Source organism: Chaetomium strumarium, assembly GCF_033439665.1.
Source record: "Chaetomium strumarium strain CBS 333.67 chromosome Unknown B0T15scaffold_1, whole genome shotgun sequence".
NCBI classification, from domain to species: Eukaryota; Fungi; Ascomycota; class Sordariomycetes; order Sordariales; family Chaetomiaceae; genus Chaetomium; species Chaetomium strumarium.
Window position 1 is genome coordinate 5,027,073 of NW_026944429.1, and position 23,358 is coordinate 5,050,430.

At 56.5% G+C, this 23,358-nt stretch overlaps 13 protein-coding genes across 13 annotated transcripts; 5 read left to right on the forward strand and 8 right to left on the reverse strand.

Moving 5' to 3' along the window:
* Positions 1–26: 26 nt before the first annotated feature.
* Positions 27–1,525, reverse strand: B0T15DRAFT_53771 (ribosomal protein S5 domain 2-type protein). Its single transcript, XM_062869643.1, has one exon. The coding sequence runs from the start codon at positions 1,260–1,262 to the stop codon at positions 183–185; it is 1,080 nt and encodes a 359-aa protein (XP_062726665.1). The 5' UTR covers positions 1,263–1,525; the 3' UTR covers positions 27–182.
* B0T15DRAFT_53811 (Alpha/Beta hydrolase protein) lies at positions 1,524–3,274 on the reverse strand. Its single transcript, XM_062869664.1, has one exon. It carries the CDS (start codon positions 3,027–3,029, stop codon positions 1,758–1,760), a length of 1,272 nt encoding a protein of 423 aa, XP_062726666.1. The 5' UTR covers positions 3,030–3,274; the 3' UTR covers positions 1,524–1,757.
* Positions 3,275–4,381: 1,107 nt separating this feature from the next.
* On the reverse strand, positions 4,382–5,243 carry B0T15DRAFT_53767 (thioredoxin-like protein). The gene is made up of 4 exons (XM_062869637.1): positions 4,925–5,243; positions 4,755–4,861; positions 4,660–4,692; positions 4,382–4,606 (listed from the first exon to the last, which is right to left on the reverse strand). Exons 1-4 carry the CDS (start codon positions 5,008–5,010, stop codon positions 4,554–4,556), a joined length of 279 nt encoding a protein of 92 aa, XP_062726667.1. The 5' UTR covers positions 5,011–5,243; the 3' UTR covers positions 4,382–4,553.
* Positions 5,244–5,404: 161 nt separating this feature from the next.
* On the forward strand, positions 5,405–6,802 carry B0T15DRAFT_519776 (uncharacterized protein). Its single transcript, XM_062868451.1, has 3 exons — positions 5,405–5,877; positions 6,021–6,173; positions 6,258–6,802. Exons 1-3 carry the CDS (start codon positions 5,693–5,695, stop codon positions 6,385–6,387), a joined length of 468 nt encoding a protein of 155 aa, XP_062726668.1. The 5' UTR covers positions 5,405–5,692; the 3' UTR covers positions 6,388–6,802.
* Position 6,803: 1 nt separating this feature from the next.
* Positions 6,804–8,960, reverse strand: B0T15DRAFT_564672 (fumble-domain-containing protein). The gene is made up of 2 exons (XM_062870647.1): positions 8,383–8,960; positions 6,804–8,290 (listed from the first exon to the last, which is right to left on the reverse strand). Exons 1-2 carry the CDS (start codon positions 8,728–8,730, stop codon positions 7,046–7,048), a joined length of 1,593 nt encoding a protein of 530 aa, XP_062726669.1. The 5' UTR covers positions 8,731–8,960; the 3' UTR covers positions 6,804–7,045.
* Positions 8,961–10,826: 1,866 nt separating this feature from the next.
* On the reverse strand, positions 10,827–12,560 carry B0T15DRAFT_54137 (uncharacterized protein). Its single transcript, XM_062869856.1, has 3 exons — positions 11,808–12,560; positions 11,663–11,750; positions 10,827–11,576 (listed from the first exon to the last, which is right to left on the reverse strand). The coding sequence occupies exons 1-3, from the start codon at positions 12,240–12,242 to the stop codon at positions 11,044–11,046; spliced, it is 1,056 nt and encodes a 351-aa protein (XP_062726670.1). The 5' UTR covers positions 12,243–12,560; the 3' UTR covers positions 10,827–11,043.
* A 625-nt stretch (positions 12,561–13,185) lies between these two features.
* On the forward strand, positions 13,186–14,059 carry B0T15DRAFT_489536 (uncharacterized protein; the record flags this gene model as incomplete). Its single annotated transcript, XM_062866607.1, has 2 exons — positions 13,186–13,410; positions 13,490–14,059. The coding sequence occupies 2 exons, from the start codon at positions 13,186–13,188 to the stop codon at positions 14,057–14,059; spliced, it is 795 nt and encodes a 264-aa protein (XP_062726671.1).
* Positions 14,060–14,921: 862 nt separating this feature from the next.
* B0T15DRAFT_387269 (uncharacterized protein) lies at positions 14,922–15,511 on the forward strand (the record flags this gene model as incomplete). The annotated part of the gene is made up of 3 exons (XM_062864372.1): positions 14,922–15,013; positions 15,080–15,245; positions 15,305–15,511. The coding sequence occupies 3 exons, from the start codon at positions 14,922–14,924 to the stop codon at positions 15,509–15,511; spliced, it is 465 nt and encodes a 154-aa protein (XP_062726672.1).
* A 621-nt stretch (positions 15,512–16,132) lies between these two features.
* B0T15DRAFT_519797 (Redoxin) lies at positions 16,133–17,123 on the forward strand. The gene is made up of 3 exons (XM_062868452.1): positions 16,133–16,483; positions 16,551–16,753; positions 16,832–17,123. Exons 1-3 carry the CDS (start codon positions 16,363–16,365, stop codon positions 17,006–17,008), a joined length of 501 nt encoding a protein of 166 aa, XP_062726673.1. The 5' UTR covers positions 16,133–16,362; the 3' UTR covers positions 17,009–17,123.
* Positions 17,124–18,411, reverse strand: B0T15DRAFT_519799 (ribosomal protein L24e-domain-containing protein). Its single transcript, XM_062868453.1, has 3 exons — positions 18,255–18,411; positions 17,925–18,068; positions 17,124–17,774 (listed from the first exon to the last, which is right to left on the reverse strand). The coding sequence occupies exons 1-3, from the start codon at positions 18,303–18,305 to the stop codon at positions 17,484–17,486; spliced, it is 486 nt and encodes a 161-aa protein (XP_062726674.1). The 5' UTR covers positions 18,306–18,411; the 3' UTR covers positions 17,124–17,483.
* A 396-nt stretch (positions 18,412–18,807) lies between these two features.
* Positions 18,808–20,356, forward strand: B0T15DRAFT_388571 (adenosine deaminase/editase; the record flags this gene model as incomplete). The annotated part of the gene is made up of 4 exons (XM_062864452.1): positions 18,808–18,946; positions 19,017–19,047; positions 19,113–19,396; positions 19,458–20,356. 4 exons carry the CDS (start codon positions 18,808–18,810, stop codon positions 20,354–20,356), a joined length of 1,353 nt encoding a protein of 450 aa, XP_062726675.1.
* B0T15DRAFT_519808 (NAC domain-containing protein) lies at positions 20,330–21,550 on the reverse strand. Its single transcript, XM_062868454.1, has 3 exons — positions 21,304–21,550; positions 20,977–21,150; positions 20,330–20,915 (listed from the first exon to the last, which is right to left on the reverse strand). The coding sequence occupies exons 1-3, from the start codon at positions 21,353–21,355 to the stop codon at positions 20,680–20,682; spliced, it is 462 nt and encodes a 153-aa protein (XP_062726676.1). The 5' UTR covers positions 21,356–21,550; the 3' UTR covers positions 20,330–20,679.
* A 68-nt stretch (positions 21,551–21,618) lies between these two features.
* On the reverse strand, positions 21,619–22,911 carry B0T15DRAFT_54172 (uncharacterized protein). The gene is made up of 3 exons (XM_062869882.1): positions 22,542–22,911; positions 22,302–22,486; positions 21,619–22,240 (listed from the first exon to the last, which is right to left on the reverse strand). The coding sequence occupies exons 1-3, from the start codon at positions 22,592–22,594 to the stop codon at positions 22,083–22,085; spliced, it is 396 nt and encodes a 131-aa protein (XP_062726677.1). The 5' UTR covers positions 22,595–22,911; the 3' UTR covers positions 21,619–22,082.
* Positions 22,912–23,358: the final 447 nt, after the last annotated feature.

Genomic DNA, 23,358 nt, shown 5'->3' on the forward strand with positions numbered 1-23,358 from the left:
CGGCCCGTCATGTAGCTGCCTCTGTCCAACGACCCAGAGTCCCTCAGTGTTGATCTAAGGCTACGGCACTTCAAAATCCTATGAAGTCCGTTTGACGCGGTGCCGACATTCTGGGAACCCCCTGTGGCCTGTGATAACGTGGGAGCCAACACCATCTTCTCAACACGGGTTTCTCCAAGCAATCACTTCATGGCCCCCCGAATCTCCTTCCACCTCCCCTCCGCAACCCCGGCATAGCCACGTATCAATTCCCTTCCAAGTACCGTGCCGCCCTGCTTCTCAATATGCTTGATCCTGGTCTCCCCATCGCTGCAATCCACCACCATAGTGATCATCTCCCGACAGAGACTCTCCTCCAGCCGGTCCGGATCCAGTAGAATCCAATGCCGGCCCTCCCCGACAGCCGTGCCCGCCTCGGCTTGCTCCTTCTCCATAAACACAGCCGCGCTACACGCCACAGGCAGTCCCTTAACATGCAACTTCCTGCTCTCCGTCCTTGAACAAACCACCATCTCTCGGTCCAGATCCCACCTTGCCACCGGTAACTTTGTATCCCTCAACGCCGCTACAACCGCCGCCCAGGCCGCATCAAAAGGGTTGCCGTCGAAAGACACGAATAACAAATCAATATAAAGCACCCAGTATGCAACAACCCTCTCCTCCTTCCCTTCCACCCGCTCCTCCTCCTCCTCTTGCTCTCCCATGTTGGTATCCTCTCTCTCTTCGCCTTTAGCCTTTGAATGGTCATACCAAATCCGCAAGTCCGCGGCCTCCACCAGCCCGGTTGCGTGCAGCAGCGAATACACCCTGGTCGAGAGCGTCTGCGCCAGCGGCGTGGGCGGCACGCCGGGGAGGAACTGGGGCGCCGACCCCGTAGCGAGTTCAATGTTGGGAACCAGCAGGTCGTAGTCCTTCAGCTCCCCGCGCCCTACGGCAGCCTCCACCGCGCCTTCTCCCCCTTCATCCTGGTGTCGCTTCCTTATGTCGAGCGGCCGATACTGCGGGATCCGCTCGACGGGCAAGATCTCGCCTCGCACGCCGCAGATGACGGTGGTGTCGCCCGTGCGAACGAGGGCGCTGCCGTGGGCATGGGAGAGCGACGAGGCGTTGATGTGGACGGGGCGGGCTTCTTGGGGCGCGCGGCCGTTTGTGCGGGCGGGTCGGGCGCCGGGGGAGGACGGGGACAAGTTGCGGAGGAGGTAGGGATGTGGGGAGAGCTTGGCGAAGACGGGGCGCGTGAAGGACAGGCCGGGCGTCGTCATCTTCGGTGGCTGGTCTGTAGGATGACAGGACCTGGTGGGGGTGTTGCGCTGGGCCGAATGCGCAGTCGGTCGGTCGGTTAAAGCTGGGGTCGGGGATTTCCGGTCTTTCAGCCTTGTAGGTGTGTTGTAGTAGGCTCCGGGACATGCATTGCAGGGGAGGTAGTCCAATTGAGTCTTTCACAGTCGGGTTGTCGGGTTGTCAGTGGGTGGGATCACCGCACATGGATTTTTACTCGGAGTGCATCTGCAGGGCCGGCACGGGAGCGGTTGAAAGTGGGGCCGAGCATCTGGACTGCCCGACGCCCGTGGACCAGACACCTTATCCCGTCCTTTCGCTCGAGTCATGGGCAATTGAAGTTCAAAATTGCGTTTATACCTAGCAGCTTGCCGTATCGTATGTCTGCGGCCCAATCAAACGAATCGGCGCCAGAATGGACGCTAGCATCGAAAATAGCATCTCCGGATCTATGAAGCTTCTGACCGGACGGCATCTATCTACCTCCTCCGTCGCACTCGCCTTCGCGACCGCTTCCAGAAACTGGCCATCACCGCTGCCACCTCAGCCCCCTTGTCCATAACCAACTCATGCCCGGCGTCCAACAGCACCGCCTTCAACCCGTCCTCACCCAATATAGCAGTGGCATCATGTAGGAGCTCCTCCTTGACGATCACCGGGTCCGATGCCCCCAGCACAAGGAGAAGCCTGCCTCCCCTGAGTCCCGGCAATTCACCTGCAGTGTCGTCCGACTCCAGCCTCTCCCTCCTCTCAGCCAGCAGCTGCGCCAACGCGAACCAATGCTCCTGCTGGTCGTAGATAGGCGCATACCGGATACTGCTCACAAACGCAGGAATAAACCCCTCGTGACTCCGCAGTTGCCAGTCCATGACCGACGAAACAGTGTGCTCCGGCCTCCTCGCCAACAACACGGCGTTATCGAACGAATCCCCTCCACTGGCATCGCTATTCTCCTGCCGCTTCTTCTCAGTCCCTTTAGCCCCAACTACTTCCCCGGCCATCTTCGTCTCCGTTGTCAACCCGACCTGCTTCGGCCGCAGCCGCCAATGTACCAACCATCGCAGCACCCGCTCCGGAAACACGCGCCTCGAATACAACAACCTACTCATCCAGCCGACATGCGCCGACCGAATCAGCCCCCCGCCAGCAATCACCACAACCGACCTCACCATCCTCGGGAAATATCTGGCAAACGCCACCGCCAGCCCGCCACCGAGGGAATACCCGACCAGATGGAATCCATCGTCGCCAGTCCAAGCCAGCGGCGACGACGCCAGGACCAGCAAGAGCTGCGTCGTATACAGCCTTGTATCATACGGTACATCCACCGGCGCATCCGAGTACCCGCGCCCGAACAGGTCGAACACCATGACACGGTATCCCTTCCGCACCAGCTCCTCGGCGAGCGTGCCTAGGGCCACACACGGGGTGCTGATCCCGTGCAGGAGGAGAACCTTCTCCCCTTGTTCGGGGCCCCATTCAAAAACTTGGATGGCGCCGTAGGGAGTGTCGACGGTCCGGCCGCCGGGAAGGACATCGGGTGGGTAGGGAAGGGCGGCAATTTCGGTAGGGGAGAGGTGTCGGAGCTGGGTTTTGAGCGGTGAGGACACGGGTGGGCGGGTTTCATCGGGTGATGGGCGGAGGAGGAAATTGACGAGGAGGGTTGCTGAGATGCCGGCTGCGCCGAGGGCAAAGTAGAGGCCGGCTGCCGCTGGCGGCGCGGGCCGGAGGTTGAAGGCCCAGGTCTGCATCGAATGAGCGGGAGTTCGGAGGCATTCAAAGGGCTTCGGCACGGATATGTCCGAGTTTTTTCTTGCCCGGTTTACCTATTTCGGTAGTACCGGAGAACCATAGAAAGCGGATGGTGGCCGGCAATAGTGTATGGAATCTAAGGTATGCAGGATAAGGTAAGGAACTAAGGTATGTGCCGTGAGGGGAGGTTTAGACACTTCTCGGCCCGGTAGTAGCGCCGGGTGGGTCGTCTTGGCAAAACCTCGGTGGATCGGCTCCGAGCCTGGAGATGTCCTTATGGTGTTGAGGGGAAGGCCGACTAGCAGAAGGATGTTCAAGGACTTTCCCGCGCTGCACTGCGTTGTCGAAGGCTTCGCCCAAATATGGCGGTCCTGAATTCCGACATGCTTACCAGTAGAACATGACGCCCCTCATCCCGCAGGGCCAGGGTCCTGGTGGGGTTCAACACCGTCACCCTCGCTGTCTTGCAACCCCGTGCTGGGAAACGTTCATCTCTCTCTCCGATAAAGCTCCTTCAGCCTCGCAAACTGCCGTCGCACGATACCCTTCTCCTTCTCAGCATCGCTATCTGAGAGCTCGAGAGAGAAGGACGGCCGGCTCGAGCCGTTCATCTCCTTGACAAGCTTTCGCTTCGGCGGCCGTTCTCCGGTCCAAGAAGTCCGGCTATCGGCAGCAAACAACCACGACTTTGGAGCATGGTCGCTGGCGGAAGTCTGACCCCTGCCTCGTTGACCCGACTGTTCCCACGCTGAAGCTTCCGGGTCTAGAAGTGACGAGTAAGCATCCTGCAGTGGTTTGCTGAAATGGCGGCTTCGAAAGAGCTGGGACATGATGGGCATCGGCGGAAGACGGCCAGACAAAATGCTATGTGCGTCCGCTAGATGATGTTGAAGTTGACAGGAGGACTGTTTTCAAGCTGGGAGTGGGGGTCTACTTCACCTCATGACCTCAACAAAGTGACCATAAGCCCCTTTCACTCCGAGTCGCGACTCCATCGGGCTTTGGTTACAGCAGGGTTAGGGTTGTATAAGACATCCAATCAGCCGTTGTAGCCATGGGTTGACTCGCGCTTCACTGAGACGCCATCCAATGACGAAGTGCGTTCGTGAACAAGGGCAACCAAGAGGCCAGGCCACGCCTACAAACTGAGAATTAGTGGACGCATTCGCCACGGAAGGAGGTCTCCAAAGACCAATCGGACCGATCAGGCCGCCTTCCTTTTGTCGACCAACTGCGTCACCCAAATCATCTGCAAACATATCCCTCGGACGCAGCTGACCTAGTTGTGCCCCTTTCCGTGGAGAGGCTTGGCTGCCTCATTGATGATTGCTTTTTAGGCCGGACGGACGCTTCAGCCGACAATAATGGAATCCAACGCTAGGTGAAGATCTTGTGGGCACTGAGTACGACCGGCATGGCGCAGGCGGATCACGTAGTAGGTGTATGGCTCAGTCCTATGTACATATCGCCCTCCCGCCGCAACACCTGGCCTTTAATCATCAGTTGCAGTGCCGCATCCTCTCTCATTCCTTGACGAGTTTCGTAACTGTCTCCTCAATCTGCTTGTCCGAGAGTCCTGTATGAAACGATTAGCCCCTCCTTCTGCGTGATTTTCCTCGTCAACCGCACCTTCTAATGACTCGCTCTTTTCCTTTCCAAACTCTGCCGTATGTATTAGCGACACGGCCTTCACAGCTACGTCGGCTGGGTCGAACGCTACGGACCGTATCTGGCATACACTCTTGGGAGAGTGCCCTGGGCTTCCCGCAACATGATGGGTATTGACGGATTGTTCTTCTTCATGATCGGGTATGCACGTGCGAGGAAGGACCTACGGTGTGATTCAGTAAGCATTAGGTGTCCAAACCGAGCTCGACAAGAACAACAAACACACCTCGTTGCAGAGCTGTGCTCAGCAGTCTGGCAGAACAGGAACCGCAGCTCCCTCAAGCTCTTCGCGAAAGCGTATCTGCCCGACATCTTCGACTGGTTCGTCGACGGACTTGCCGGCAGCGAATTGGTGCTCAATCGGTCGTCGAGGTCGTGCCCGAGGGGAGTGTGAATGCGGGTCGTCGAGGTCCGACTGGGTTAGTCGCGCCAATGGTGGAATGAGGCTGATGAAAATGCGGCTTGAATGCACGAGGCTGCAGGAACTGGGTTAGTTGCACAATGTACAGATATGTCCTGTATTGTATTGTGGTATGTACAATCATCTACAATGTGTTAGCGCACGGACTCAGCTCTTAATAAACCCCGGATTGTCCCCAACGGGGACCCGCTCTCGCACACCGAGCGTCACTCCTGCTCCATCATCGGCGCGACGTTGCCATCCTGGTCAGAATTTCGCATCGCAATTCTCAACAACTAGCACACAGCTTTTACCCCTCTCTACTCACTGTAGGTTCTCTGTAATTGCGACGTAACCTTTCTTGCGCATGCTAATAACTCCTGCATAGCGTCTCTTTCACAGTTCAGATCATTTATACAGCAGCTGCAGCGCCTTGCACGTTACTGTCCGAAGACCGGAGTCCGCGGTTTGTCGCGAGCTTGCCTCATTCCCGAAGCCGACAAATAGCGGCGCCACGCCAGCAACTGTGCAGGCCCGACGTTGTTTCGTTCATACCCCAAAGCATCCACACGACAAAAGCACAAAACCAAAGCCATGTCGCCGACAGGGAACTTCTTCCGCGTCGCCCGGCCGGCCTTCCGCGCCCGCCAATTTTTCTTCCGCCCCAAGCAGAGCAGCGCCCGCTTCCAGAGCACAGCAGCCGGGAGCGAAGCGGCGTCCGAATCGTGGGCCAAGCGCATGTGGAACAGTCCCGTGGGGCTGAAGACGGTGCACTTTTGGTGTGTCACCCCTTCCCCTCCCTCCTTCTCCGGCGGGTTTCACGCGTTCTGGTGGTCAGGATACTGCATGATTGCATATATACAGAGACAGGATGGTGCCGGCTCGATGCAGTGAAGGTGTGGCTAATATGATACGACTCCAGGGCGCCAGTCATGAAGTGGGCTCTCGTCCTCGCAGGCGTCTCAGATTTTGCGCGCCCCGCCGAGAAGCTCTCGGTAACACAGAACGCTGCCCTGACCTCCACCGGATTGATTTGGACTCGGTGGTGCCTGATTATCAAACCTAAGAATTACCTGTGCGTCCTCCCAGAATCCCAGGCCCAGCATCGCTTTTCTCTTTCTATCACCCGCGAGATGAAACTAACATTTATGGCATACAGCCTCGCGGCGGTCAACTTCTTCCTTGGTGTTGTCGGCGTCGTTCAGCTCACCCGCATTGGTCTCTGGCACCAGTCGCAGAAGGCTCTTGCCGCCAAGCCGGAGGAGGTGAAAGAGGTGATCAAGTCATAAATCCGACCAGGCACGTAAGGGATGCGACATCAGGATGGAATTCCTGGAAAGGAGCACCCCTGGTAGCACTGCTGATCTGCTTCTATGGCTTCCGAAGTGCGGGAAAGGCAGTGCCAATTCTAAGGAACAAGGCGTCGAAATCGCGATCCAGGGCATTGCGGCTTGGCCGCCGGGTCTGTACAACAAAAGAGCTCGCTCGAGTGCAGTAGTGAGCTCAGTCCCGCATAGCATGCGCTTTGGGGTTGCATGGCATTATGCAACTTGCAAGGCAAAGGGGGTCAAGGCCGGAGAGGGAATTTCGGGCTTAGAGATGTCGGCTCCTTTTGCCGTTGTACTTCAGATCCCGGAGAAGGGACATGGTTTTATTTTCCCTTCTTTACAAAGCGAGTGCTAATCGCAAAACAATGTCCGCTGTTGATCATGTCTATTAATGCTGTCTATACCGCTATATCGTATGAACTGTCGCTGTTAACGCAACACAGGGCAGCAATTGCCGGGCCGCTCAACAGCCGCTACTAAAGAAGTACTCAGATTACACGCCATGCACGTTTAATAAAGGCGGCCCAAAGGTATCGAGAATAGATCGCATCCAAACAAAAACCCAAGGTGAACAGGCGGCCCGAAATCAACAGGAGTCCTCATGTCACAGCCAACCGATTCACTCAGCAGCTGCACTCTCCTCTTTCGGATCCCTCACGGTAGTCCTGGCCCTCAGCCTCAAGCCCATCCTAACGCCCGCCACCGCCTCGTCAAAACTGCCCCTCCGGCCCCAGTTCTTGGGCTGTCTCTTGAGGAAGGCACCCACTGCGCCGAGGTACCCCTCGTGGCGGAGGAAGTAGGCCTGCTTAGCGCCCTTGGACCAAAACTTGATGGCGTAGCTGAGCGTGTTCATGGTCTGTGGGTGGCCCCGAATAAAGGAGCCGCCGAAGTAGATGTGAGACAGCCCGTGGATTTGCGACTGCAAGAAAGCGATCTGGCCGATGTTGTTGGAAATGGCGTACAGGAGGGAGACGGAGATGTCGGCGGCAGTGAAGGGTCGGGATTCGTCGTGGGTTGGGGGAACTCCCAGCTCTTGCGCAGAGGTATCATCATGCGGTGGGTTTGCGCAGTGCAGTAGCTGGTGATCTGGTTGTTGATGTGAAGGTTGCTGATCAGGGACCTGGTAGTCCTTGTGCCGCTGCCCGCCGCTGTCTTCTGCTTCTTGTTCGGCTTGGCGCTTCTTTCGGAAGACTTTACCGAACGAACTCGCAATGGTCGTGCTCTTCAGCCCGATCTTGCCGTAGTCGGTGCCGTAGATGTCGCCCACAAGCATGTCGACCTTGGAGTTATCCCCACGCGAGGCAAGCTGCAGCATTTCGTCGAATGTGCGCGCCCCGGTGAGCAGACTCAGCAGGCCCCACAGAGTACCGCCCCCTAGCGAGGTGCCACCCACGCGCTCGTACTTCCGAGGACCTGATACCTTGAGGAAGGACACGCCTGAGCCGATGTTAACAAGCAGGTACGGATAGACGTTTTCGGACGGCTCGACGAAGTGCATGGGGTTCGTCTCGGAATAGGTGAAGACCTCGCGGGGAATCTCGGTGATGAAGAAATCGAGACCGATGATCAGGCACTCCATTTCGTCTTCCCTCAACACGTCGACCCCGAGCACCTCGCGAATCTTGTCGTAGAATTTGTACGCCCCTCCTCCCGTCGCCATAACGCACAGTTCGCTGGCCGGCTGGTTGGACGAGCCATTGCGGTTTCCGTTCAGCTGTAGGTGCTTATCCTTGAGGGTGCGCATAAACTCGAGGCAGTCGTCAATGCGGTCCGTCTCGAAGCTGATAAAGTTGAGGCGTCCACCAGGCTCGTCGGTATGCGCCTCTCGCGAGAAGTAGACTAGCTTGGCAAGGGAGCCGCCAATCTGTGACAGGGCAAGGGTTAGCTCAGCTCGGCGGCGCGCAGAAGCACGATGACATCATTGCAACAGAGGCGAATTCGGTGGTGAGATCGTACATCAACCGCGATATGGCTCACAACAGCCGTGTGGTTTGGCAGCCGGATGTCCTTGGTCTCATGGCGGCCGGGTGATCCACTGCGGGTGCCATCCGGGGTCGTGGGTGTTGTGGTGTCCTGGTCGACGATGAATGCGCCCTTGACGTTGATCCGGACCGAGCCGGGGTGGCTGAGTGTTTCGTCAATTTCAGCCTTGTCAGTCGCGGTGCGCGGACGAGCGTTGGCAGTCAGCGGGGGTAACGGCCCGGCATTATTGGATACCTGCCGGCGGTGCTGCTGCCCCCGGACCTCCGTCTCCGTCTCCGATGGCCGGTGCGGAGGGTCCGCCTGGTAGATATCGTTCGGCATCACAGGAATGGTTCGGTGGCCCAGTCGGAGAAGGGCGAGGAAGGGCTAGGTGAATTCAGGTAGGTTCCGCAGGAATATCCATTGAGTGGTTTTCTCGGCGCTGACGAGGCCCGAGTCCGGTGAAGGCTTATAAAACCAGGAATGCTCAGAATTACATTGTAGAACTCATCCCGGTGAGTTGAGGTCGTTGCAACCGGCCCAAAGGGCCAACCAAAAAGGGTGGATTTGGCTATCGATAAGGAAGTACCTAGCTACAAACTTGGGTCCGAGTTTTTTCTATACACCAAACCGGAGGACCCGGACTACCGTAGCCTAACCCGGACCCATCCACGTGCCGTCTTCCCTTATCTTGAAGTTCAAGAATCGGCACATTAAAGCCGCGCGAACCCCGAGTAGGTACTGTACCTAACCACGCGCCAACTTAACGTTAACCTTACTGTTACGTGAAATGCCTATGACAATCGCTTTCCTGGATACCTATGTACAATACCCTTCCCAGTCGTCGCTCCACGTCTCCACCGCGGTGTTGAATTCCGATACTGTAATTGTACCATGTACAATACGGCATACCAAACTGGTGCCCAAGGTTTGTTGAGCCCAACAACTCCAGTTCCAAAGCCACCAGCTTGCCCATTTCAAGTGCGCGCCCTGTCTCCCCGGACGCTCTGGGATACGCAGTACCACGATGGAAGCGCAGAAACGGCGGCGACACCCGGTTTTCACTCGCTAGTTACCTCGCATCCGAGGTGCTGTAATGAGTGTAAACGAGCATCTCGAGGTCGTTTTTGTCCGTCTCTAAATCCGACCCGAGGCAACTCGGAAATGGCGACGGAGGTGGGACACTTTCTGACCCTACGACCCGTTCTCCAGGAACGTCAATAAGCCGGCGGGAACGGGAAGGGGAAAGGGGAAACGGCTGGGATGCCACTGAGCCCCCTCCGCGCATGTGGCTGGGGCCCGACACGGAACCTTGGTGATGAACCAGGCGATCTGGTTGTCGTTCCCTTCCTCGTTCCTAAAGGCCAAAGCTGCATCGGGCAATTCGGCACCGGATCTCGGCGGCAGGTATTGGGACATGTGGCCGGACGACCTGAAAGGGGGTAGCTGGAGGTGCGATGGTGTGACAGTTTCACATGGACACCGACAAGGGCTGCTCCGTTCATTAGTACCGCTAACTCTCTGCACGGGAGCATGGATGAGCAGGTGCCCCAGGCCACTGCCACAGCTCGTTTTCGGGGCCCGAGGTGGACCACATACCCCCTTTCTCCTGTAAATGCTAGCTTGATGGAATTGCCGAAGAAGTTGCGAAACTCCCCTTAGAGGGAGCTATTGCAGCCGAACCGCCAGTGGCGAGGAAGAGCTGATGAGACACGAGATGTAGACATCTACTAGTAGCCAGGCCTAGGGAATCGGAAGCACGGCCGAGAAGGGATACCAGTGGGTAGGTACTTACGGTTGGCAAATGGCCCTTTGCCTTCTCGACTTCGTCAATATGTCTGACAGCAAACGCAGAAGTCTCGACCTCGAGGTCCAGGCCGCGCTCACTGCTCTTGAGACCCGGGGTTTCTGCCTCTGGTTTAGTTCCCGGAGTTGTTGTTGGGAGTGACGCTTTCGGCTCGTGCCCGTCTCCCAACTCAACATGCCCGGCTATGTGTTACAAGAAAGGAAACGGCTGGATTTCCCATCGCATCGATTTGGATTACTACCTCTACGCCCCCACCCCCCGGCCGAAATTTGAGGTCTTGAAGCAACATGGGGTGCGTATACGGGGCGGAGTCAAATCGCTTGCTTTTGCCCTGCGCCAAACGGTCGGCCTCCGGACCGGGATGACGACAACAACTGGGACCTCTGCCAGAGCTCCGATGGCATAACGGCGACATCAACAAGGTCCTACACCATGCGCTACACCTGCAATACCACTTCCATGGCCTGCAGGGAATCTGGACCGTCAGGTTCAGTCCTCCTGACCGCGACAAGCTCTGGGGACTTCCCCTTTGACGCGAATTTTGGATGAACAGAGGAACCAGGTGGAATCCTAGACGCGCAGCCCGGCGCGGCGCTCCGGCCCGTCCAGTTTGTCAGCGAGCCCGTGCTATCGAAGACGGGCTTTGATCGTAGTAAATAAGTACAGGGTTCCAGGTAGGGCAGAAGATGGAGGTTGTCACCCCCTGGACCTTTGGTGGAGAGGAGGCCGAGAAGCACAACCAACGATAAGCATAGAGCAGCGCATGTTGGTGTCTGCGTTAAAGTACAAGGCCTTTTCCGTCCTAGATTCCTGCCCCCACCGCGGTCTCAGTGCCCGGCGGGAGGCGCCTAGTTTTCTTGAGCGAACAGCTCCGGTTCCAAAGCCACCATCTTGTCCCTTGCCTTGGTCACTATGTCCTTCAAGGCCGCCCCGTTCTTCTCGGACAGCTTGAAGTCCAACTCGCCACCGGACTCCAGGGCGTCTGCGATCTGTTTCAATCTGTCGCCCCACTGCCTCCAAAGAACGGGACCGTTACCGTTGGCCCAACCCTTCCAGTCGTGATGGCGATGCGGCGGCAGCTGCTTCTTGACGCACTCAGCGTCTATGACGTCCCCGGCGAGCAGGATGTACTGCGCGGCGGCGATGATGTGGTAGTCCACGTTGGGGTTGAGCTTGGAGGGATGGTCGGCTACGGACTGCAAGCCACGTTCAATGGTCGCCCCCGCCGTGGTAAAGCGGAACGTGAATCCCTCGTCCAAGCCCGCACCCGTACAGCGAGCCCGGAAGGCCGAAAAGTTCACGTGGTAGGCGGCAGTCTCGTGGAACTGTTTTGCAGCGTCTTCCTGGTCGTCCCACTTGCTGTACATATCGAGACTAAGATCTGGGAGCAGTGCATGGAAGGTCAGCGGCCCAGGTTCATTGGGTGGGAATCGGCTGGCAGTGCAAAGTGGGAGAGCAACTACTAACATCCCTGTGGCTCGTGCCTAACAAGCTCCCAGGGCAGAAGAGGATCGCGGGTCCAGATTTCAGAGTCAACCCATCCGAACTCAGGTTGCTTTGTCCGGGTTAGCCAAACAGCAGCATCCAAGCAAGTCTCTCCGTCAGGACTCACCACGAAGACCTTGACAGAGTGTGGAGGCAGCTTTCTGAGCTCCAGTAGCAGATGGATCACCTTGTCCTGGAGGGGATCGTGATATGGCATTTCAACGGCAGCCCCGAACAGAACCTCGTAGAACGCATTGAGATAGCCGGTCCAGCCTTGTCTCCCGCGGAATTCGCCAAATTTGGGCTCGTAGACCGAGGCATAAAGATCATCGAGCTGACGTGCGAACCGCGCCGCGGCATCGTCGTCCCGGCAAAGGAGATACTCTCTGATCTTGGATGCCAGGACAGACGCGATATCCTCGGGTTCTGCGTCCTCGACCTCCGGCTCCAGGTCTGGCACCGAGCCTGGATCAATACCTAGATAGTCTTCGAGATATCGCAGCCATTCTGGCTTTTGCAAAGAGCCGGCTCCGTCACTCTCACACTGGGTCTCTGTGGCCATCTCCACCGAGTAGTGAGTGGTCTGAATGTTATTGAATGTTTCCTCCAGAATGGGTCGAGCTCAAGGAAAGAGAAATGTGAGGGCACGTTAGAATACAGGCCACAGGGTTTGATGGGAAGTTGAGGAGATGGGAACACGGGCTGAAGTCTGCAGTCCTCGATGCCTACCAAGGTAGGCAAGGTTGGTAGGTGAGGTACCGTATGTATGGGAGGCGCAGTTTGAGATGAGATGTTGGTTGTGAACTTGTGTGGTTGATATGTGCCTAAGCATGCAATTGGTCAATTTAAGCGCGCTCCAACACGGTTGGCACTTACACAGTAGGTAGAATCTCCGGTTCAGATGGCGCCCGCCCGGCAATATCGAACAACGCGGGCCCCTTTTGTGATCCCAGTTTGACATCTACCATGGTTGCAGGCAGACCTGAAACATTCCTCTATGTGCGGCCGGTCTCTGCGCGCTCTGCCTCCGGCGATACGCACGAACTGTGACGTTGCCTGTGACAGACAGCCCGCCTGGCTGCATATTGGCCGCCTGGCTCACCTAGCTGGGGCCGCAGAAGTTGTTTGCGGTCGAGTCCGGGAGCGATTTCTGCAACCGACAAACCAACAGTGCCAACCGCACACCCGCGGCGCTCCCCAACTGGAGGTTAGCTTAGCGCTGCGGTTGGTTCCAACGATGGACACCTGCATTGAGACCTCCTGGATCTGATGGCCCGACTGGTCGTTAGGTTCCTGGCCATGGGTCCCTCCTTTCTGCGCTTGAATCGGGGTGTATCAACTCCTTGGGTGCAGAAATATGGCAGACTGGCTGGTTGCGGGATCATAAGGAGGCATCATCCGCTCGCTAGACATCGGAAAAATTCGCTTGTTTTTCTTGCTCATGGTAACCTCTCCCCGACTTAGAACTTAGAAGACCTGCCTTCTTCCGCCTTGACCAACTCAGTATGGGCTGTGGTGGCTCGCGGCCAGAAGTAATCGAGGGAAAGGACGAGGGGCGTCCACAGCGTCTGGCACCTGCTTACCACCAGCGCCCCAAGGACGGCAGCGATCAGAGCGCCTCTGAGACCGCATCAGTCGCTGCAGGCTTTGGCGCGGCGTCACGACCTCACGATCCCCAACCCCCCGGGCCCGACGACCGAGTGAATTCCGCCAATCACCCCAACCAACTCGTAAGCCGAAGTCCCCTGTCCTTCTATCCGAGTCCAGGTTGCGGGAATCGTGTGTTCTCGCGTTGACATTCCATACCAGCAATACACCTCTCCAAGGGGTAACGTGCCGCTGAAGAGGCTGAACGACATCGTCCAGTCCGCCCCCGCGCCTCCAAAAGGACCGCCACTCATGGGGAAGAGGTTTCCCAAGCGGTACAGGAACAACGAAGGGCCAAGTGATAACCCAACCCACAACTACGAGGCGTGGGAGATTCAACGGCCCCAGGCCGGGGGCAACGGCGCACTCTACGAGTACCCGATCAAACCCATCCAGCAGCCCGCTCCCTCGACTGCCAATTTCAACTTCGACCTCCCCCCAGCCAGTATAAAAAGGCTAAGACCCCCGCACCCCAACGACAAGGAAAATACCGTGGCGCGATGGAAAAGCCCCCCAAACGATCCGGGACCCCTCCGAGCCGTGGTCAATGAAGATCGCGCTGTCGTCGGCGCCATGTACCATCCCGAGGGAAACATCCGAGGCTACAAGCGCGCGCGACTGGTGCCCTTGGACAGGCAGGGACGGGCCGAGGTTGCGCGACACGATGACAGGCAGCAGCTTGGCGGGCGGACAACCTGGCCACATAGAGGGTCTGATAACGATTGGCAATGAACCAGAATTGGTAGGTACCTAGTAGGTAGTTAGGCAGACAAGGTCCCCGTACTATAGGAAAGGTAGTTAACTTGATGCTCTAGTCTATAGTCAAGGGGTGGGGCTTTATTAGGACGGGGAACAGCTCGGCCTAGTAGCTCGGCCCTCGATAGCTCCTTCCTCACCGGTGGAACAGCAAGTACTACTACTAGTAAGTACAATGAGCGCACCTCGTTCCTGACCCCGGTTAGGTACTCCGGACTTGAGCCTCCACAGTCCGTAAGGTATCACCTTAGGATAAGGTATTCAAACAGGGGAGAAAGGAAGGTTTACAAGGGGGGAGAATGTTTACCACGGGTCGGCAAGCTAGACAGGCGAGATGTCCAAATAGCCTAGCGGGCCACTTGATAGACTGACTAGGAGCGTTGGCATTGGAGAGGAATCGTCGTTGTTATAATGCACACGGCACGGGAATGTCCTCTTTCTATGAGACTATGATCACTACTATACAAGCTAGTAGCTATCTTTGAAATGGTAGCAAACGCTTTTCGCCCCATGCTTGATAAACGAATTAGGTTCAATCTTCCGGTTTGTTAGGAAGTACATATGATAAACTACACAATTAATAATGCTAAGTAGTAAGCTTCTTGCAGTCATCGAAAGGGCGCCCTGCGTGCTATATGCGAGTCATACCAAGTGGGTCCCGTTAGGCCTCGCTCATGATATAGCAAGAAGTGAATAACGATTAGTAACGAGTATAGCTGTTCATCTTCTCCCAAACCCCTCACATTCATCGACACCGAACCATACAAATCATCCAGCATCCAGGCTTCGCTTTGCGGTCGTCATAGGTCAGAGATATTTGCTTCTGACAGCGGTCACCATGGCGACCCAAGATAAACCCCCCTTTCCGCCTTTTACGCTGCAAACTGCTCGCCAGAAAGTCAAGATCGCCCAAGCCGCCTGGAATTCCAAGTAAGGCAGACACGCCGCTTTGTTACTCGGTTCAAAAAGCACCGTATGACTGATGTATGGCCCAAGATCTCCCGAACTTGTACAGTTCGCTTACACCCCTGACTCCATCTGGCGCAACCGCGACACCTTCCTGCAGGGACGCGATCAGATCGTCGAGTTCCTACGTAATAAGTGGATCAAGGAACGCGACTACCGGTTGAGAAAGGAGCTGTTTGCATTCAGAGATGACAAGGTGTTTCTGTCTCTTAGTCTCTCGGGGCTTGAGCGCATCCACTGACCATACTTGCTTAGATTGCCGTCCAGTTCTGGTATGAATGGCGAGACGAGACGGACCAGTGGTGGCGAACGTACGGGCTTGAGGACTGGACCTTTGCTGAAAACGGTCTGATGAAGAAGAGGCAGATGAGTGCGAACGACGTCAAGATCGGCGAGGCAGAGAGGTGGTTCAAGGACGGCGTGGACGTTGATAGTGTTGACATTAGTGAGAGGCACTGGTAATGTACGAGCGCAGCAGAGATTTCAAAGTTGTTGCGCTGTCCGGCCGCCACCACACCGTGTGGACATCAAGGGTGCATGCGTGTGCATGCATTGCTGGTCATATACACGGTAAGACGTTGGATGGTGCTTACTGAGCACCTCAGCAGATGCTAGATATGACATGGCTCAGTCCCGTCCGTTGGCCAGTGTAACCTCAACTCCTAGAACGTGCAGAAAGTCTGACTGCAGCTACGTACTAGTAAGTATGTACCGTGACGGGGCCATTGCGATGGCCGGCGTGCCGGGCTTCCGTCGGCATTTGCGGGGACCTGCACAGGCTTGGCCCGAAAAGCTAGAACCTAAGGGTAGACAGAAGGCGCGGAGATGCGTCACAAGCTGGCGTTTCCCAGCGCGGACTCTCTGTGGAAGCCGCGTCAAAGGCCGAGTTCGGCCGGAAGGCAAGGGCGATACAGGCAGCTCGAGGCTCTGCGTTGGGCCCTTGGTCATTCAGGTCGCCGATGGCGCAATGCCGCGTAATTGGCGGATCCTTCCGGCCTGACATCGTAAACGGTAACATTAGTCTGACATCTTGATGGGCACTGTTTCTTAAGGATGTCCGGTTTGTTTGGATGAAAGGGAAGGAGCCGGGACTCGAAGACTGGAACAGGAAGCTTTGAGTTGGGTGTAACCATCTCCTCCCTCCACACTTCACCCCGCTATAAACATCTCGGTCCCACAACACGCAGGTTACTGTACTTCAAATTCCCAAAGCAAATTCCATCCGACGACCGCGGTCCTCGACAACACCAAGCCAGACCTCTTGTCAAGCTTCCCGCAAACGTTTCCACTCACTTCCACTCATCTCACGCGAAATGGCCACTCTCAAGCCCGGCGACGCCTTCCCCTCGGGTGTTGCTTTCACATACGTCCCACCGACGGGGACGCTCGATCTGTTGGTCTGTGGCTTGCCCACCAAGTACGACGCCAGCAAGGGTACGGTGCCTCCTTGTGAGGGGTTTCCGATCGGATAGCAATAGGCAGCTGACAAACCTCGTCGCAGAATTCCAAACCAAGAAGACAGTTCTCGTAGCAGTCCCCGGGGCGTTTACCCCGACCTGCCAAGAGCAGCACATCACATCGTACCTGGCCAACCTGGACAAGCTCAAGGAGAAGGGCGTTGACCGGGTCATCTTCATCGCGTCGAACGACGCCTGGGTGATGTCGGCTTGGGGCAAGGCAAACGGTGTGAAGGATGAGTCTATTGTAAGTCCCTCACCTGGGCCATGCCTTCTATCGTTGATTAAGCCCTGGTGGTTCCTGACAACTGGAAACCAATCACAGCTCTTCATGTCGGATGCGAACGCCGACTTCAGCCGCAGCATCGGCTGGGCTAATGGAGATAGAACGGGGCGGTATGCCCTGGTTATTGACCATGGCAAGGTTGTCTATGCCGGAATCGACACGGAGAAGGGAAGCATTGCCAATTCTGGTGCTGGGGGTGTGCTGGCGAAGCTCTGAAACTAGGTATCGACGATAGAGCAGAAGTAGTCCGCAAGACGTCATGGGATTAGCATCTCCGAGGTCAGCATAGATGGACTCCGCTCTGATACAACACATAGACATTCCTCTCCGGCCACTCTGCGTACCCGCCGTGTCTGTTGCTTCAGACCAATGCACATGTCGGCATTCCGTGAGCTACCCATGCAAATGTCCTTTACCCGTTACGCAGGGTCCATGCAACCGGCTCTTCCAGAAAACAAGCTGGTTTCATCAACTTGTTTGAGAGCAAAACCCCTTAAATAGAGCTGAGCAGGTGAAAAACCGAGTACCGACCGACCGACTCCAGCGTTTTCCCTTCCGGCCACAGGCAAGACCGCAAGATAACCCATTCATCTACCGTGCTCCTCTCACGACCTGGCTTCCCATTCGCCTCGAGAAGAACATCGCACCCTTCCACCGGGACTAGCAACCACCAAAGAGAGAGAGAGACACTTTAACGGCTCTTGGCGGCAACCTTCACCGGCGCACCCTTCGCACCCTGCTTGCTGGCGATGCGGCCCTGGGACTGGCCCTTGGCAGCCTGGGCAGCGCTCTTGGCCTTCTCAGCCTTCTTGGCAGCCTGCGCAGCCTGCTTCTTCTCCTTGCTCTCCTTGATAGCGGCCAGGCGGGCGGCGCTCCGCGCCTCGGGGCGCATCGAGCGCTTCTCCTTGATCACATCGAGGGAGGCACCGACGATCGCCCGCTGCGACTTGACGGTGCGGCGGGTGCGCTTCTTAGCGACTTCCTGTAAAGGGAGTCAGCACAGTCCCGTCTAGTACTTTCCCCATCTCCAACATGTGTCCCTCCTAGATGTCGTCATCATGCTCAGGTAACCGGCCCCTCCTTCTCGTTCCCATCCCCAACTCGGACGTGTGTAGAAGCGGAGAGAGCGTACCTCAGAGATACCCTTGCGGTGTTGTCTCCGGTAAAGGACGGTCCAGGCAATGCGGCGGGGGTTCTTGCGCTGGAGGAAGAGCGACTCGGACTTGCCGTTCTGGAACCGGAAGATCTTGCTGTCGCCACGGACGTACAGCTTACCCTGTCAAGGAGAACATCGTCAGAATCGCGGGATTTCGATCAAATTAGGTCCCCCCAAGTTCCATCGACGAATTTCCCACCCCAGTCCCCTCCCAGCTTCCACGACCAGCTTTCGTGTCGGTGTCATGCTCGACTCGGGGTAGGAAATTCGCCGTTGATCGGAGTCGCAAGAATGGGCATTTCGTACCTTGCCAGGGTAGATCCGCTGGCCGGAGAAAGTATCGTCGTACGTTCTCATTTTGGCGGTTGATTGTCGAAGTTGTCGTTGTCGGGGTTGCTTCCTCTGAGTTCAAGGTTCCGGCTCGATTTTCGCCAAATTCTGTGGTGCACGTTGTGGGATAGGGCTGCTCTGTGATAGGCTATGCCACTGGTGCGCTGGTCCCACCTCTGTAGATCTTGTGGCTTGGGCATCGCTTTGAATTCATGTCAAGCCACACATGATCCATTTCACCTTACTCTGACTGCTGTGACCACTGACCGCTTGCGCTCTCTGAAGCTGCTAACTTGGGTGCAGTTTGCAAAAAGCATTCACATCTAGAATATTGGACCTTTGGTTTGTTCAACTGTTGCAAGTGGCTTATTGTGCCCATGACCGCAGGATAGCCATGTCATCCAGCCCTAACCCTGGCTTATACCGTCCTCGACTCCTGGAAGCCTCCGAATCAATGATCCTCATTTCAGTTTCTCTCCTTCATTCTCAGCCAAACAGGAGATCTCGGGCTTTGGATCGGTTACGTGAAATGGCAGCAGAAGCACACGCCGATGCTATTGCATCAGCTGTTCTGAACGAGTTTAGAAAGCTCCCCGCCAAGCGTAAACCCGCTGTGCGGGACAATGGCCTCCGTGAATGGGTGCCCCTGAGTGGTATTGTCGTCAAAGGTAGCTTCTTGGCTGACCGCCGTCAAGTTGATCTATCTTGTGAGATGCTGACTTCCCACCTTGAGATCAGGTCCAGGTTGCATGAAATGCGTGGCACTTGCGTGAGTTGGGGTTTTCACCTCACCAGGTACTCATAGGATCGCAATGCATTGACACCGTTATACAGGACAGGCATGAAATGCCTCCCGGCGTCTAAGCTCACTCAGGCCAATGGTGCCGCTCTTCATGACTGGCATGCCGAAGTCCTTACCGTCCGAGCATTTAACCGCTTCCTCCTGGATGAATGCCGGCGCCTGGCCCGGGATGCCACAGCCCAGTCCGAGTTCCTCCGGCGGAGGACGCCAGCAGAACGCCCCTTGCAAACCGACAGTGCCGGTGGTCTTTGGCACGCCCAGCCCTTTGCCTGGCGTGAAGACCTCACTCTACACATGTACTGCTCTGAAGCACCTTGTATGTTGGGCTGCCCCTTGCCCCTGACCCATGCGCACTCCTAACCCGAACGAAACAACAGGCGGGGACGCCTCCATGGAGCTTATCATGTCGTCCCAAGCGGACGCCACCCCCTGGGCAGTGACGACGCCAATGCCCCCTCGTGTCTCTCCGGCCCCTTCCCCTTCCCCAGACCCATCAGTTACCTCCACCGCCAGTCCACGCAGTAGCCCACCTGCGCTCCTGGGACGAGGCCACTTCTCCCAGCTGGGCATCGTCCGACGCAAACCGGCCCGCGGCGATGCGCCGCCCAGCTACTCCAAGTCCTGTAGCGACAAGCTCGCCCTTAAGCAGTGCGCCGCGCTGCTGTGCTCGCTCACGTCCTTGTTCGTGTCGCCCCGCGGGGTGTACCTGGCCAGTCTCGTCTTGCCCAAATCCCAGTACTCCCCCGAAGCATGCCGTCGGTGCTTTGCTGCGGGTGGTGGCGGCACGGGTGAGGAGGAGGAGGCAAGGGGGAGGATGGACTCTGTAAGTGGCAGAGTGTGGAATGATACGGGGTATGGGTTCAACCCGTTTCGGGTGGAGACGACGGATCGGGAGTTTGAATTCTCGCGGAGAAGGTTAGCAACGGCGGAGGATGGGGAGGCAGACGTGAAAATGGCGGCGAGCAATCTTGCTGTTGCGTGGACGAGGGACGGGGAGGTCGAGGAGGGGCTGATCGGCGGGGTGCTGCAGGGCCGGAAGGCGTTCGACTTGAAGGGGGCCAGCGTGACGTCGCGGAGGAGGATGTGGGCCGCTGCTGTTGAGGTTGCGGCGGCATTGGGGGAAGACGAGATATCGAGGGACTTGGGGAAGGGAACCTATGGCGGGGTTAAAGAGGGGGAGCTGCTCGACGCTAGGAGGAGGGTCAAGGAGGAGGTGAGGCAGAAAGCACTGAAGGGTTGGCTCAGGAACACCGGTGACGACAAGTTCCGCCTGTGATTATGCCCAGATCCTGCATTGCATGTACCGACATCCTGGCAACTATAATCACAAATGCATGGTCATGACGCGTGTTGGCTCCATTGCATGGTCATGTTATGTCTCCGAGCCATAAAATACCCCGGAACACCATCTGTTCCCTCTTACCCGTCCTGGTCATGACTCTCGGGGGCTGTGCTGGTGCAAACATCAATGGCGCCGCCTTCCGGTAACGGGAAACACAAACTTGGTGATGTCCCTTCCAAATGCTCCAAATCAATCCGACCGAAGGGCGAGGTGGGCCAAGTTGAACGCAGGAATTTATTTCTCTGAGTTCAAGTCGCTTACTCGACCTTGTTCTCGAAGTTCTCGCCGGCCACGAGGTCGGGGATTTCGTCATCATCCGCCTCCTTCTCACCCTCACCCTTCTGCATGTTCTGATAGCTCTCGGCCAGCTTGCGGAGCGAAGCAAGGGAGTCGGGGCCCAGCTGGTTGAGGATGCCGGGGACGAGCTCTGTGAGCTCCTTGTCCTCGCCGTTGCCGTAAATGGCGAAGGTGTTGGCCGGGACCGCAGCATGGACTGTTGGAGACGCCGGATATGTCAGCAAGGTCACTCCTCCGCAGCCTCCAGTCGTACGTACCCTTGGGCGCGGCAAAGTGGATGACGTTGCCGTCGCTCTTGAACATGTTGACCTCCTCAATTGCCTGGATCGGCTGGACGTTGAGCTTCTTGAGCGTTTGCTGCAGCTTCTTGTCGTCGCCGGCCGACCGCGCGGGGGCGCGCTTCACCTTTCTCCGCGGAGTGCCCTTGCCACTGTTCAACTCGTAAGCTCGTCAGAATCTCGGTCACCTGCGGGGGTGTTCAAGCGATCTCGGCACATTCGTGCTTCAGACATACCCTGGGCGGCGAGGCGGGTTAGTCGGTCGATCCGGATCGGGAAGTCATCGAGAAGGACACAGCAACATACCGATACGAGCCGAAGCGCCTAGCTTCTTGAGCCGTTCCTGAACGTCCGCCATGTTGGATGTGTTGGATTCGGGAGGATGGTGGGGTTGGTGTGAATGGGCCGGGGCGACTCGGTGAAGCTCGAGCTTGGATCGATCAGTCAGCCTAGGGCACACACAAGTCCTTGCTTGCTTGAGGAGGGGCAAGGTGTTTTCGCAAGTGCAAAATTGGCGCGGGGAGACATACTCTGTCAATCGGGGATAATATCGGTCCTGGATTTACCTAGGAGTATCTTGATAGGCTCGCGATGGCTTTGAACCTTGTCCGGTCCTTAGTGGGTGTAGAAATTGTGTGCGCTTGGGCCCTGATATTTTTTCGCCGACGCAATAACGTTTACCCCACTTTGACAACTGCTCAGTGCTGACCTGCCTTCACCGAGCCTCACCTTGCAGTAGGCTTGTTGTTTCTCAGCACCACTCAGCTTCGTCTAGAGCCAGTGACTTTGAGACAAAGTAAGATAGTGAGTTGGGCTGAGATAGGTGCCCCGCATTCAGAACAGACAATTCCATTTCCAGGCTCTTCTTCGCCATGACGCCTTGCAACGCCTGATCGTACTCGGCAAGCTCTCTCGCTGTCTCGCACACAATGGTAGTGTGTCTTGGGATTCCCAGTGATTAAAGCTCATCACTAAGGTAGAGCCATCCTGCAAACCCCCTGTTGTACAGTCCCAACCCATTCACATCGTACAGTCAAACAGCCTGTGATACAGCCTTCCACATTATGCCTCCTTCCACCTCGGCATCACCGACTCCCAGAGCTTGATGATGGCGAGTCCACCGGCAAGCCGGCTTCTCTTCTCAATGCTTCTTTTCTCGCCTTGGCCTCCTCGGCCATCTTCACTGCATCAGTAAGGGAGGCCTGCTTTGCCTTCTTCTCCTCCGCAGCTTGGACAGCCCATACTTTGAGACAAGTTAGCCTTATTCTGCACACACGAGTGCCAAGGTAGTAGCAATCACATACTTGGCTGGTCGGACTTGGAGTACTCCTTGAGCTTCGTAACGAAGTCATCAAACTCCTTTTGCCTCTCATACCTCCCTTCCAAACTCCGCTTCTGAAGGTCGGGGTTGTATTTTTTGAAGAGCTCCTCGTCCGTGGGCATAACCCACCTTGTGAAGGCCGGACCTCCGACGCAGATGGCGCCACCGCTATGTCATCATCTCAGCAGGTTGCCGCTTATTACAGCGGATGAGAACAACTCACACCACAACCATCTTGGTCCATAACCACCAGTTGAAGGGCTTCTTGGTCGTCATGTTGAAGGGCGGGAACTCAGGGAACGCGCAATCTATTCAGTCAATCACAAGCTAGGATACAATTCTCATCTCCATGCAGTGAAAGGGTCGTCGAGCGTCTTTGCCACTGTTGTAAATTCCCACTGCAGGCGAACCCCGGGCCCGTTGAGCGACCAAAGAGTTCAATGAGGTCAGTCGGTTGCCAGGAAGAAAGGCGGCAGGATGCGGCAGAAAGAAAGCTGGCTGATCCGTTCACTGTTCTGTTGAGTTGCATCAGCCGACAGCAGCCGGCAAGTCGGACGAGAACCATTTCACACTCCAGGCGGCTTGGCAATGTCCAGCTCAGGGGTCATGCACAAGCACCCAGATGACCCAAGTGGGAACCTTCAACGGCTGCCGTTCCAGGCCGCTCATTCGCTCGGTCAGACTCGAAAGGATGTGTCTTTCACGGAGATCTTTCTCTCCAATTACATACCACAGTACATAGTATAGTAATGTACTGTATTGTATTGTACATACAAAGACGGGGGAGGTGGTCAGTGTTCCCTAATCTCCGGCACGGGATGCCTATCACGTGCCTATGTAAAGGTCAGTGACTCGTTTCTCGCTCATCGCTGCATGGAGTTATTCATTGTGAGTAACTAGTACCGCCCCCAGTCTGCAGCCCAAGATGGCAGATATATAAAATAGGTAGCTGCCCGCCCGTAATTGTGGTGGCCGCCCATGCCATGCATATTAGGTACCCATACGGCTGACGGTTGATGCTTCCGTATTCCGTAAGGTCT